The 14,919-nt window shown below is 39.3% G+C and overlaps 1 protein-coding gene across 1 annotated transcript; it reads right to left on the bottom strand.

Moving 5' to 3' along the window:
- Nucleotides 1–12,869: 12,869 nt before the first annotated feature.
- On the bottom strand, nt 12,870–13,604 carry LOC138887661 (uncharacterized). Its single transcript, XM_070169434.1, has 2 exons — nt 13,374–13,604; nt 12,870–13,238 (listed from the first exon to the last, which is right to left on the bottom strand). Exons 1-2 carry the CDS (start codon nt 13,602–13,604, stop codon nt 12,870–12,872), a joined length of 600 nt encoding a protein of 199 aa, XP_070025535.1.
- Nucleotides 13,605–14,919: the final 1,315 nt, after the last annotated feature.

Genomic DNA, 14,919 nt, shown 5'->3' with positions numbered 1-14,919 from the left:
AGTCCGTGGGAGTCCAACAACGAAGTCCATAGTGATATACTCCCACTTCCACTCAGGAATCTCAATCTTCTGGAACAAACCACCAGGTCTCTGATGCTCGTACTTTACATGCTGACAATTCAAACACCGAGCCACATATGCAACAATATCCTTCTTCATCCTCCTCCACCAATAATGTTGCCGCAAATCCTGATACATCTTAGCAGCGCCTGCATGAATAGAGTACCGGGAGTTATAAGCCTCATATGAAATCAACTCTCGAAGCCCATCCACATTAGGCACACAAACTCAACCCTACAACCTCAAAACTCTATCATTTCCTAATGTAACCTGCTTGTCACCACCATGCTGCACCATATCCCTAAGGACACACAAATGAGGATTATCATACTGTCGATCTTGGATACGCTCTAATAGAGAAGAACGAGCGACTGTGAAAGCTAACACACGGTTGGGCTAAAAAATATCCAACCTCACGAACTGATTGACCAAAGCTTGAACATCCAAAGCAAGCGGTCTCTCACCGACCGGAATATATGCCAGACTGCCCATACTGGCTGACTTCCTACTCAAAACATCGGCCACCACATTGGCCTTCCCCAGATGATATAAGATGGTGATATCATAGTCTTTCAATAACTCAACCATCTTCTCTGCCTCAAATTTAGCTCCGTCTGCTTGAACAGATACTGCAGACTCTTGTGATCCGTGAACACCTCACATGACACGCCATACAGATAATGCCTCCAAATCTTTAACGCGTGAACAATGGTTGCTAACTCCAAATCATGAACCAAATAGTTCTTCGCATGAATCTTCAACTACCGCGAAACATAAGTAATGACCTTGCCATCCTGCATCAACACCGCACCCAGTCCAATACGAGATGCATCGCAATAAACTGTATATGGCCCTGACCCTGTGGGCAAAACCAACACTGGAGCCGTAGTCAAAGCTGTCTTGAGCTTCTGAAAGCTCGCCTCACACTCGTCCGACCACCTGAACTGGGCACCTTTCTGGGTCAACTTGGTCATCAGGGCTGCAATAGATGAAAATCCCTCCACAAACCGATGATAATAGCCTACCAAACCCAAGAAACTCCGGATCTCTATAGCTGATGTGGGTCTAGCCTAGTTCTTGACTGCCTCTATCTTTTTTGGATCCACCTGAATACCCTCTGCTGAAACAACGTGACCCAACAATGCAACTAAACTCAACCAGAACTCACACATCGAAAACTTTGCATACAACTGACTATCTCTGAAAGTCTGAAGAACAACTCTCAGATGCTCCTCATGCTCCTCCCGGCTGCGAGAATAGATCAAAATATCATCAATGAAGACTATCACGAACGAATCCAAGTAAGGTCTGAACACTCAATTCATCAAATCCATAAAAGCTGCTGGGGCATTTGTCAACCCGAATGACATCACCAAGAACTCATAATACTCGTACCGAGTGCAGAAAGTTGTCTTAGGAACATCAGATTCTCTAATCCTCAACTAATGGTATCCTGCTCTCAAATAAATCTTCGAAAATACCTTGGCACCCTAAAGTTGATCAAACAAATCATCAATCCTCGGCAAAGGATAATTATTCTTGATTGTAACCTTTTTCAACTACCGGTAATCTATACACATCCTCATCGATCCGTCCTTCTTCTTAACAAACAACATCAGCGCACCCCAAGGCGAGACACTAGGTCTAATGAAGCCTTTATTAAGCAAGTCTTGCAATTGCTCCTTCAACTCTTTCAACTCAGGTAGGGCCATATGATATAGTGAAATAGAAATAGGCTGAGTGCCCGGAGCCAAATCAATATCCCTGTCGGGTGGCATACCTGGCAGGTTTGAAGGAAATACATTAGGAAACTCACGTACCACATGCATAGAATCCATAGAGGGAACCTCAATACTAGAATCACGTACATATTCCAAATAGGCCAAACACCCCTTCTCAACCATTCGCCGAGCCTTCATATATGAGATAATGCTACGGGTAGAATGACCAGGAGTCCCTCTCCACTCTAAACGAGGCAACCCCGGCAAGGCTAAGGTCATAGTCTTGGCATGACAATCCAAGATAACATGGTAAGGTGATAACCAGTCCATCCATAATATGACATCAAAATCAACCATGTCCAACAGTAACAAATCTACTCGAGTCTCAAGACCCCTAATCACAACTATATATGAACGATGGACACGATATACCATAATAGAATCACCCATCGGTGTAGACACATATATAAGAGCACTCAAAGAATCATTAGGCATGACCAGATACGGTGCAAAATAAGATGACACATAGGAGTATGTAGATCCCGGATCAAATAAAACTGAAGCATCTCTACTACAAACCAGAACAATACCTATGATAACTGCATCGGAAGCCTCAGCCTCAAGCCTGGTTGCAAGAGCATAACATCGGGCCTGGGCCCCACCACTCTAAACTATATCTCTAGGACGACCTGCTACTAGCTGGCCTCCACCTCTAGCGGCCTGACCTCCACCTCTAATACCTCTACCTCCACCTTTAGCCGGCTGAGCGAGCGGTGGAACACTCGGTGCCTGAACCATGGCACGGGAACCCTGATGCTGAGAGTTGCTCGGTGCTCAAGGGCAAAATCTAGCAATATGCCCCGTACCGCCACATGTATAACAAGCCCTCAGCTGCTGAGATTGCTGACCTTGAAGGCTTGAATAACTACCCTGAAAACTCTGGAGCAGAGGTGCACTAATAGGAGCTGGTGGTGTACTGTAGGGCAACTAATCGAAATACTGAATATGAGAACCACGACCACCTGGAACACAGTGCGAAGCCTGAAGTGCTGAATGAAACGGCCTGGAAGAATGGCCCCTACCAAAAGAATCTCTGCCTCCAGATGAGGCACCACTGAACCTGCCCGAATGGCGAGGTCTCTTGTCAAACCCTTGACCACTCCCCTGCGATAGAACGATTTCAACTCTCCTGGCCATATTGGCCGCCTCTTGTAAAGAAATTTCGCTCCCCGTCTCCTTAGCCATCTGCAATCGAATAGGCTGAATGAGTCCCTCAATGAACCTCCTCACTCTATCTCTCTCTCTCTCAATGGGAAGTATAAGAATAACATCACATTCCAAGTCAATAAATTTGCTCTCGTACTGAGTAACAGTCATAGAACTCTACTGGAGACACTTAAACTGCCACCGATAGTTCTCCTTCTGAGTGATGGGAAGAAACTTCTCCAAAAATAGTTGAGAAAATTGATCCCAAGTCAAAGCTGGTGACCCAACTAGTCTAGCCAAACAATAATCTCTCCACCAAGTCTTGGCGGATCCAGACAACCGAAAAGTAGCAAAGTTGACCCCATTGGTCTCCACTATCCCCATGTTCCGAAGAACCTCATGACAGTTGTCTAAATAATCCTGGGGATCCTTAGAAGATGCACTGCTGAAAGTGGTAGTGAAGAGCTTGGTAAACCTGTCCAATCTCCACAAGGCATCAGTAGACATAGCTACTCCATCATCGATCTGAGCTACCATACCCGGCTGAACTACTCCAACTGGCTGAGCTACTGGAGTCTGAAACTGGTGAGCCATCTGCTCCGGAGTGCGGGTAGCAGGAGTCTGGGATCCTCTTCCAACCTGAGAGACGGCTGGTGCTACATGAAACAAGCCTGCCCGGGTGACGCTCTCCATAAGGCCCACTAGACAGACCGGAGCATCTTGGAATACTGAGGTAGCAATGAACCATTCTAGGACCTGAGTTGGGCCCACCGGAACTGCCTGGGCCGGAACCTCATCATCAAACTCAACCTGAGGCTCCGCCGCTGGTGTTGCTGCAATGGGCTAAGCTCTGCCCCTGCCTCTAGCACGACCTCGCCCTCTGCCCTTCGTGAGAGCTGCTGATGGGGGCTCAGGCTGCTGATCAGAGGATGAGGAAACGCGTGTTCTCGCCATATGCGAAAGAACAGAGTAGAAATTTAATTAGCTTTGAGAAACCAAACCGCACGATAAGAAAGAATAGATGTAAAGTTTTTCCTAACTCTGTAGCCTCTGGGGGATAAATACAGACGTCTCCGTATCGATCCCTCAGACTCTACTAAGCTTGTCCGTGAATTGTAAGATCTAAGTAACCTAGAGCTCTGATACCAACTTGTCACGACCCGGATTTCCCACCCTCAGGAGTCGTGATGGCGCCTACTAGTGAAAGCTGGGCAAGCCAATTAGTCCAATTATTAAAACATTGTCATTTATAATCTCTTAGAAATTCCAAAACAACATAACAAAAGCAGCAAAAATAATATTAATAAAAACAGTACGGAAGACGAAAACATAATAGTTTAGATTAATACAACTGCGGAAGTCTAAGTACAACTCTACCCAGAATTTGGTGTCACGATTTCACAGACTATCTAAGATTACTAAAAATAAGGGTCCTAAAGATAAATACAAGCTGTTCCAGAATTACATAGAAGAAACAATATAGAAAGATAGAAGGAGACGCTAGGGCCTGCGGATGCCTGCAGGACTACCTCGGGTCGCCTGAATGGACTGAAGATAGCACCCTCACTGCGGTCCAAAAGCTGCAACTCCGGGATCTGCACATAGTGCAGAGTGTAGTATCAGCACAACCAACCCTATGTGCTGGTAAGTGCCTATCCTAACCTCAGCGAAGTAGTGACGAGGCTAGGACAAGACTACCAAATAAACCTATGCAGTTAAATCATATACAACGGAAAATAAAAGCAAAAATGTACAATTAAGGATAGGAGGGGGAAACATGTTGCGGAGAACATCTAGTAATAACAGAAGAACATCATATAAATATAAGGATCACCAAAGTTCAATTACCAACAAGAATCAGAAATAAAAGACAAGTGCACGACATCACCCTTCGTGCTTTTACTCTCGTCCTCACCATAAGAATCAATATAATCTGCACGGCATCACCCTTCGTGCTTTTACTCTCGTCCTCACCAATAAAATCAATATAATCGGCATGGAATTGTACATCATGCGACACGACATCACCCTTCGTGCTTTTACCTCACAATATTGGCATGACATCACCCTTTGTGCATTAACACTCTCAAAATCATACACGACATCACCCTTCGTGCTTTACACTCTCTCACAAATATCATGCACGACATCACCCTTCGTGCTTTAACACTCTTCCTTACCCAAACAACAATCACAAAGCAATAAGGGCAAGAGAATCAATAAAATTACGATAAAATCCCGACAAGGGAACAATAGCACAACAACAATATCCCGGCAAGGGAAAGCAATATCATGAATAATAAAGTCCCGGCAAGGGAAATAATATCAAAGCAATAACATCCCGGCAAGGGAGATAATATCATAAACCTTTTCTCTTTCTCACATTTACTTCACAACTCAATTCTCAACTTGAGCCAATACTCTACAATATTCAATTACTCAATTTTCAACTTGAGCCAACGCTCTACAATGTTCAATTACAAAAAATGCTTTCACAAGCCTTGTTCATCAATAGAAATTATTATATAAAACATGAACAATATGAAACAGAGTCATATTAATCATAGTATAAGACTCACGGGCATGCTTGACACCAACGTATAGATACTCGTCACCATGCCTATGCGTCGTACTCAACAATTAACACATAGCAAATAAGACACGAATCCTAACCCCTCAAGCTAAGGTTAGACCAAACACTTACCTCGATGCCACGAACACAATTCAAGCCTCAACTACCACTTTACCTCTTGTTTCCACAACCAATTTGCTTGTATCTAGCCACAATTTACTTAACGATATCAATAAATGCTAAATGAATCAATTCTAATGCATAAAAACAGGTTTTCCAATAATTTCCCCAAAAAGTCAAAAATTGACCCCGGGCCCGCCTGGTCCAAACCCGAAATTTGGACCAAAACTCGATTACCTATTCATCCTCGGGCCCGGATATATTATTTGTTTTGGAATCCAACCTCAATTTGAGGTCTAAATCCCCAAATTCTAATATTCTTAGGTTTTTACCCAAAATTCCCAATTCCACCATGAAAACCCTAGATTTTAGGATGAAATCTTATAAAAAGAAGTTAAGGAGTGAAAGAAATAAGTTACAAATCACTTACTAGTATTTTGGGGAAGAAAGAATGTTTGAAAAATCGCCTCTTATATTCCAGGGTTTTGAAAATTGAAAAATAGCTGAAGAGTCCCGTTTATATACCCCTCTCAGACCCTCACTGTGGACCGCATAAAAAAGGACTGTGGCTGCGAAGCTCTACCGCGGACCGCAAGAAATCGAGCACAGCCGCGAAGACCTAGCCTTGCCCACAGCAGACCACATATATTCCACTGCGGTCATAAAGACCCCACTACGACCGCGAAGGTTCCACCGCGGACCGCGAGATCTGGCTTCAGAGACCTGCAACTTCTCTGAATCTGCAACTTTTTTTTTCTAAATGTAAAACCTATCCGAGACTCACCCGAGCCCTCGGAGCCCCAAACCAAATATGCATACTAACTCAAAAATATCATATGGACTTACTCGTGCGATTAAATCGCCAAATTAACACCTTTAACGACGAATTTAGCATCAAAATCACAGAAAGATCTCATGAACTCTTTAATTCCACTTTTAACAACCGAGGGTCTGATTCACGTCATATCAAGTCCGTTTCTTACCAAATTTTATGGGATCAACTTAAATACCATATAAGACCTGTACCGGGCTCCGAAACCAAAATACGAGCCTGATACCAACAAATTCCAATACATTCAAATTTCTAAAAACTCTTAAAATTTCAGAAAATAATTTTCTTTAAAAATTCATTTCTCGGGCTTGGGACCTCGGAATTCGATTTCGGGCATACACCGAAGTCCCATATTTTTGTACGGACCCTTTTGGGACCGTCAAATCATAGATCCGGGTCCGTTTAACCAAAATATTGACCGAAGTCAACTTAAATTCATTTTAAAAGTAAAATTTATCATTTTTCATAGATTTTTTTACATAACAGCTTTCTAGATACACGTCTGGATTGTGCACACGAATCAAGGTGAGATAAAAGGAGGTTTTAAGGCCTCGGGATACTGAATTTACTTGCAACACAAGTGATGACCTTTTGGGTCATCACATTCATTTGAATTTTATGTTTATTAATTTTCAATAAAGATAAATTTAAGATGTTAAAAATCAAACAATCTTAATTATTTTTGTTCAAAACTTAATATACATCTTAATATATTCAGATGTGTATTCTGATTCAGATGTCTTAATCTTAATACACATTTTGATATTCACATGTGTATTCAGATTTAGACATTTTAATCTTTAAAAAAACAAATGAGGCCTAAATCGTTAGCAATAAGGGGTTGTTTGGAAAGTTATCCTATAATTGAAATTGATGTAACTATTAAAATAATAATTACATAGCCTAATAATTGCACAATATAGTAATTATGATGACCTGTTTGTTTGTCATAACATAATTACAGTATAATTTTGAATTGTCTGGTTGCACAAATATAATTACACAGTTAGATTAAATTTTAAATGAAGTAATATCAAAAAGTTAATATAATAAATATATGCCTATAAATAATTTTGTACAAGTATAAATGATATTATATTTGATATTTAAGATATATATTTTTTCGTGAATATACATTAATTAGTAATTATATATTTATAACTAATATTGTAAAATAGTTTATATATAATTTCCAAATTAATAATATTTAGTTTAGTTACTTACAAAAACTAAAAACATATATTTTATAGGAACATCATGGAATGCGTATTTGATAAAATATATTAATATTTATAAATATAATATCATAACATTATTCAATATTTGACAAAACTAAACTATCAATTCTATCTAAATAATAAACAACATGCAACAAATACTACTAAAACAAGTAAATTTGAACCACGAATATAACACAATTTCAAAATAAAAAAAAAGTTTAACATATTGTTTAATCAAAAATCGGGATTTCGGCCAAAGCTTATTTTAGAAGAACTCGGGCTACTGATAATCAAATAGAAATAAGAATAATTGATAAATAGCAGCAAAATATAAAGCAAAGTAAATCAATATATTCCAATAGTATTTCGTCCCCTTACAAATGATCAATTTTCTCCTTTTATAGCTATGTCTAGGTAATACGTTTTGTTTCTATCATAATAGAGCCATTATGGATAATTAATGGCATTTAATGTAACGTTATAATTGGCAATCATTTTTGATTCAATACAAATTCCCTAACGTTTTCCGTATTTAATGCCTATTAATTACTGACAATACGTATTTATATCCTTTTTTGCTATCAGATTCATTCTCTTAATACGACCCTCGGACATTAAGAGGTTCGAGCATCTATTCTTTCTATTTTTTCTTGAACCTCTGCCTGTGCCTATTGAAACTCGTGCATCTTTAATTATTCTTTTCTAATTGTCATTCTTTGACCAATCCACGTATCATGACGTGTCATTTTACAATTAGTTCTATATATGAACTTAATTTTTCCCAATACAGATAGTCCCCCCACTTTTCATTTATTCATCAATAGAATATTTGGGAAGTGGATCTCATTAAAGCGGGAATATTTGTCGCCATTAATTCTTCTCTGGAACTAATGCTTCATCTGTCACTTCCATTTAATGTCCGTGACACGTGGCATCTCCTGGTTGGTTATGCAATTTTTCAGCGTCTTTTAAGGCTTTTTTACGGCTTCACCAATTACGAAGTGACAGTTCCCATCATGACGTTTCCATCATTGCACCTTTTCCTTTGACAGTTGCTTCTGAGTATAAATATAACTTTTCATCCTTGTCTTTCTCACAAAAGGTTTAGAATATTCAATTCTTGTTTTCTTCTTCCTCGTACTACTATGTCTTCTTCAAACCCCAACCCTCGGCGAGTCCCCATCGTTGATAACCTTCCTCTTGATCCTGTTAGAAGTAGGAGAGGAGGAAGACTTCGTAGTTTAGGATCTTCATCATCACGAGGCCCTTCTCATCCTTCAACGAGTTCTACTCCACCTTCTAGAACCAGAGGTTCTTTTTCTCAGAGGTCTTCATCTAGAAGTAAAGAACCCAATGAACCTCTTCGTGAACCTTTGGTAGATGAAATTGTTCATGCTGAACTATCTTTTTACAATGATAGAGAGTCCATCGGAAACCAAGTTTCCTCTGTGTCTTTATTAGATCGTGCTGATATTTACCCAACTTAGATCATTGAAGGTTTGATTTTTGTGGTTCGTAGAGATTGCCAGTGGAGTCATGATTTCCCCATTATAATCCCCAATTCAAACCAAAGAATCACTTCTTACTTGATTGGGTTTTCTTTCGTATATACATACCCTTTCACATTGAATTTCAAGCCTCTTATTGACCCTGTTATCATCGAGTTCTGTCACTTTTTCGATGTTTGCTTAGGACAAATTGGCCCTATCGTATGGATGGTTGTTGCTTGTTTGAGACATTTGGCCAACATGGCTGGCATGCCTTTTACTTTCTTTCATTTAATCCATCTTTATTCTCCCAAACTCTTCCGTCAAGTAATTTTTACTTTAGTAACGAAAAGCAAAAGAATTCTAGTCAGCCCAGAAGACGATAAGGACCGTGGCTGGTATGCCAGGTTTGTTGCCGCCCCCACTATTGATTTAATGTGTGAAGAGAATGTTCCATTTCCTGAGAAGTGGAATTTTTCACGTGAGTTTTTTTTATAACTTTTCTATACCTTTTTCTCAATTTTGATGGTTGCCATTTTAACTTCCTTTTCTTTTTCAGCAACCATGAGAACTGTTAATGAGATTTCCAATTTCTGTGGTTGGGTAGGAAAGTTGTTAAGTGTTGCTCCGATGGAAGGTAGATCCTGGAAAAACCTTTCTCATCGATTTGGTTGGAAAGTGAAAACTCACGGTTAGTGCTTTTTTCCTTATATCCTTTGTATTTCCGTTCACTTCTTTCCTTAGAACTTATTTTGATCCTTCTTTTTGTCAGGATTTCCCATTCGAGGCATATGTGTTGAGGCCGTCGTAGCTTCCAGAATTTCTTTGTAAAGAGCCCAAGAAATAATTTTGGGTTCTTCATCGAAAAGCAAAACTTCTGCTGACCAAGACTCTGAAGAAGAGGAAGAACAAGATGATGGTTCTTTGATAAAAAGGCCACGAGCTAGGAGACACATTATTTCAGATGATGAAGCATCTCCCCCTCGTTCTGTTCCTCTAACCGAGCCTATTGAAGCCACCTCGGTGATTTCCGATGACGATACTCCCACGGCTGCTCATGATTCTGTTGATCAGCTTTTTGCTCATGGGTTTGATAATGAAAGTTTGGGTCCAATTTCTGATGAAGTGCCCCTTGCCTCATTTTCCATGTCTGCTCCTGTGATATCTTCTTTTCCAGTTGTGACTGTTGCCATTGCTGCTCCGCCTCAGGCTGTTTTGACTTCTTCCACATTTCCTCCTACAACTGTTCATCACACTGAGGTTGGTTCCTCAAATGGAAGTGGAGCTATGAAACAAGTTATCATCAAGGTTCCTGCCGATGGTAATATTTTGAGAAAATCAGGTCGGGCTGATGTGTGGTTGAAATCCCTGATTGGTTCAATCAAGAGATCCAAGCTTGAGAGTCACAACTCTTTAACTTGGATGAATGACATAGTGCAGTCATCATTAAAGGTATTCCTCTTCATGCTTTATTATTTCTTTCTTCTATTTAAGATTCTTACCTTTCCTCTCTTTTCTTTAGATCAACCTTGTTGGTAAAACGATAATGAAGAGGGTTTCTCACACGGATCAGTTAATGCATGATTACCAAATTGAAGCGGACAACTAAAGAGAACAATATAAAAGCCTCCAAATTGACATGGAAGTATTAAAAGAGAGCAAGTTCACCTTAGAGCAGCAGTTGAAGGTTTTAACTTCAGAGTTGACAGTTGAAAAGGCTTCATCAAACCAAGCTGGCAAAGATAAGAATCTCCTCGAAACATCTTTTTTTGAGAAACTCTCCAAGGCTAGTGAAGAGATCAGAGAGTTGAGAGCTTTGTTAAGTGAGAAGGAAGTTTATGCCGGTGAATTTGAGCAAACTTTGACTCAGACTCAAGAAGATCTCCGTGAATCTTCTAATAAGGTCTGTTCCTTAGAAAGTTCACGTGCTTCTCTTCAAGCTTCTTACGATTCTGCCTTGGCTGAGAATGAAAAGCTCAAAAGTGAAATTGATCAATGGGAGAAATATTACGAGATTCTTGAGGACAAGATCGCAATTGAAGTGAGTTGGGCATTTTTAAATACTCGCCATGACACCCTTGTGGAAGCTAGCCAAGAGGGCTTTAACTTGGAAGCTGAATTAGCTAAGATAAAAAAAACTATTGAAAAGACTCAGCAAGGCCAAGACTTTCCCTCTCCCATGACTGATACTTCTGAACATATTGAAGATGATATGGGTACAGTAAATGTCCCAACTCTTTCAAGCCAACTTGAATCTTCTGCTGCTGGTGACCTTGCTTTGGATCCTTCTTCAGCTCCTCAGTGACAAGTTTATGGAATATGACTTCTTCTTTTTTTCTCTTTCTTTTTTGGTGGAATGTGGTTATAAACCTCCATCCCGTTTGGGGGTTTAGTTTTTGGAAATGACAAGTCCCCAGACCTTTTTGAGGTATTTTGTATAAATGACAAACAGTTTATGACTAAGTTCATACTTAGTCTAAACTTTTCAGTATTAAGAAGTTTTCCATTTTGACTTAGTTTATTCTGAGCTTCTATTTTGCTCGTTCTTGCCTTTGTACTCAAGATATTTTAGTTAATTTGTGGGTTTATACTTTACCCTTTTTTGCATTTTCACAAAACGCTTTCTTAACTTTATGAATGTTTAAATCAAACATGAATTTTATAAAAGAGGGCCCTTTTATATTCGACACTTAATGAAGAAGACGTCTCAACTTCATAATGGTGTAAATGTACGACAAATGAAATAGGAACACACATGTTTCTTGAAATAACTTTGATAAAATTTTCATTTGAACTTTGTCAAGTTTAAATGACATCTTACATGAATTTAAATAACTTTTATAACTTTTTCATAACTGTTTTCTATACAACAGTTTTCAAAAAAGGAAATAAAACACAAGGTTTTTATTTATAACCCGTTTCTATACATTGACTTTAACCTAAATATGATAAGGTTTTCTTTGGCTTTATGTTATTGGCTCGTAATTTTGCTTTGCACTTGATTCATTCAATAAGTAGACTTTTTGGGCTTTGACTTGAACTTTGATTATTTCTCAGTCTTCTTTGCCTTCTTTACACATATGTCCTATGTATATTATATAGTCCCTCAAGTGTTTGAGCTTTGAAGTATGAAGTCTCGAGCACTTGATTACTCCTCTCATTTGGTCCTTTTCCTTAAAAGGAAAAAACATACAGGACTCGGAGGTGCGATTATAGATGAAGACTGCTTAACCCGTTTGAATTTCTATTAGAATAGTTATAACCCTAGACCGGGAATTTATATTCTTCCACATGCCTTGTAGGTCGTGATTCATCATTTAGTACGGGTTCGCTTTTTGCCTATCATCTAAAATCGTTAGTAAAATTTTAACAATTCAAGAATAGAATTTTAAAATGAGGATACCTGACCGCGGGTACTCCTTAGAAATAGTATCTCTTCAGGTGAATGACATTCCAATGTGAAGGTAATATCTTGCCATCCATTGTTTCCAGCTCGTATGCTCCTTTTACTGCGATACCCTGAATCTTGTAAGGTCCTTCCCAAGTTGGACTTAATTTTCCCGCATTAGCTGCTCTCGTGGATTGAAAAACCTTCTTGAGTACGAAGTCCCCAATCTTGAAGTATCTTAGGCGAGCTTTCCGATTATAATATCATTCCATGACTTGTTTTTGTGCTGCCATTCTTATTAATGCAACTTTCCTTTTTCCTTCAAGTAGATCTAGGTTTATTCGCATTTCTTTTTCATTGGATTCCTCAATCGCTTGTGTATACCTCGTGCTTGGCTCCCCTATCTCAACTGGAATTAAGGTTTCAGCTCCGTATACCAGTAAGAATGGTGTTTCACCGGTACTTGTTTTTGCTATTGTGCAGTATGCCCATAAAACACCAAGTAGCAACTCTGGCCAATTGCCTTTAGATTCTTCCAATCGTTTCTTCAAATTGTTGACAATGACTTTATTTGTTGATTCAGCTTGTCCATTACCCACTGGATGGTAAGGCGTTGAGGTAATTCTTTTGATCTGCCAACTTTGAAAAAATTTTGTGATTTGTGCGCCTATAAATTGCGGGCCATTATCACATACGATTTCCTTTGGTACACCGAATCGACATATAATATTTCGTCAAATGAAATCTCTAACCTCCTTTTCTCATACCTGTTTAAAAGCACCGGCTTCTACCCATTTAGTAAAGTAATTAGTGAGTACTAGCAGAAATTTTACCTTGCCTTTTGCTTGTGGTAGTGGACCCACAATATTCATCCCCCACTTCATAAAAGGCCATGGTGAAACGACCGGATGTAACAACTCTGTAGGTCTATGCATATTGTTACCGTATCTTTGGCACTTATCACATTTAACCACGAAATTTTCCGCTTCTTCTTCCATTTTAGGCCAATAATAGCCTGCTCTAATCATGGTTTTTACTTATGATCTTCCTCCTGCATTATTTCCACAATGCCCCTCGTGTATTTCTCTCATTACATACTCTATTTGAGAAGGCCCGAGGCATCTTGCTAAGGGACCGACGAACATTTCACGATAAAGATTGCCTTGCTTTAAACAGAACCGAGCAGCCTTTTTATGAAGCGCATGAGCCTTTTTATCTTCAGGGACGGTTCCATACTGCAAAAAAGTGACAATCTCATTCCTCCAATCCCAGGTTAAGTTATTTAAATTTACCTTATTTTTGTCATGATTGAGTACTGAATGAAACAAATAAATTACAGAAGCATTTTTGTTACTTGTCACGTTTGTCGCAGATGCGAGATTAGCTGGGGCATCTGCCTCGACATTTTCCTCTCTTGGTATCTGCACAACTTTCCAGTTTTGGAATTGCCTAACCAGATCGAGTTCCTTCTCTAAGTATTACTGCATTCGTGCTTCCCTGGCTGTATAAGTCCCCAACATTTGATTAACTACGAGCTGCGAATCACTTTTGATTACGATCTGATCGATGCCAAGTTCGCGTGCCAATTCTAAACCTGCAATCACAACTTCATACTCTGCCTCATTGTTAGTTATAGGATGATATTTTATGGCTTGTCGTAGGTGGTACCAAAACAATTCCTAGACTTCCCCCTTCACATTTGATGAGCCATCAGTAAATAAGGTCTAAGTTCCTGGATTAGACCCATTGAATACTTGTAATTCTTTTTCTGCTTCTAGTTGCATCCCTTGGCTAAAATCAGCCAAAAAATCTGCTAACACCTGAGATTTTATTGCGGTTATGGGCTGATATATGATGTCGTATTCACTTAATTCTTTGGCCCACTTGGCTAACCTACATGATAACTCATGTTTGTGTAATATATTACGCAGTGGATAAGCAGTTACTACAGAAATAGGGTGGCATTGAAAATAAGGCCTTAGCTTTCTAGATGCCATGATTAATGCAATTGCAAGTTTTTCTAGTTGAGGGTATCGTGTCTCTGCATCTAATAATGACTTGCTAACATAATAAATTGGAGACTGTTTACCTTGGTCTTCACGAACTAAAACATCACTCACCGCTACTTCCGAAACAGCTAGATAGATAAGCAACCTTTCCCCATCTTTTGGTTTTGCGAGCAACAATGGATTTGATAGGTATACCTTCAAGTTTCTGAGTGCTTGTTAACACTCCTCAGACCATTCGAACTGATATTGCTTTTTAAGAGCCGAAAAGAATTTAAAGCATTTTTCTGATGACTTGGAAATAAAT

Source organism: Nicotiana sylvestris, chromosome 3 (assembly GCF_000393655.2).
Source record: "Nicotiana sylvestris chromosome 3, ASM39365v2, whole genome shotgun sequence".
Classification (NCBI taxonomy): Eukaryota; Viridiplantae; Streptophyta; class Magnoliopsida; order Solanales; family Solanaceae; genus Nicotiana; species Nicotiana sylvestris.
Note: the sequence above shows the minus strand (reverse complement) of the source record. Positions and strands in the feature narration are given on the sequence as shown.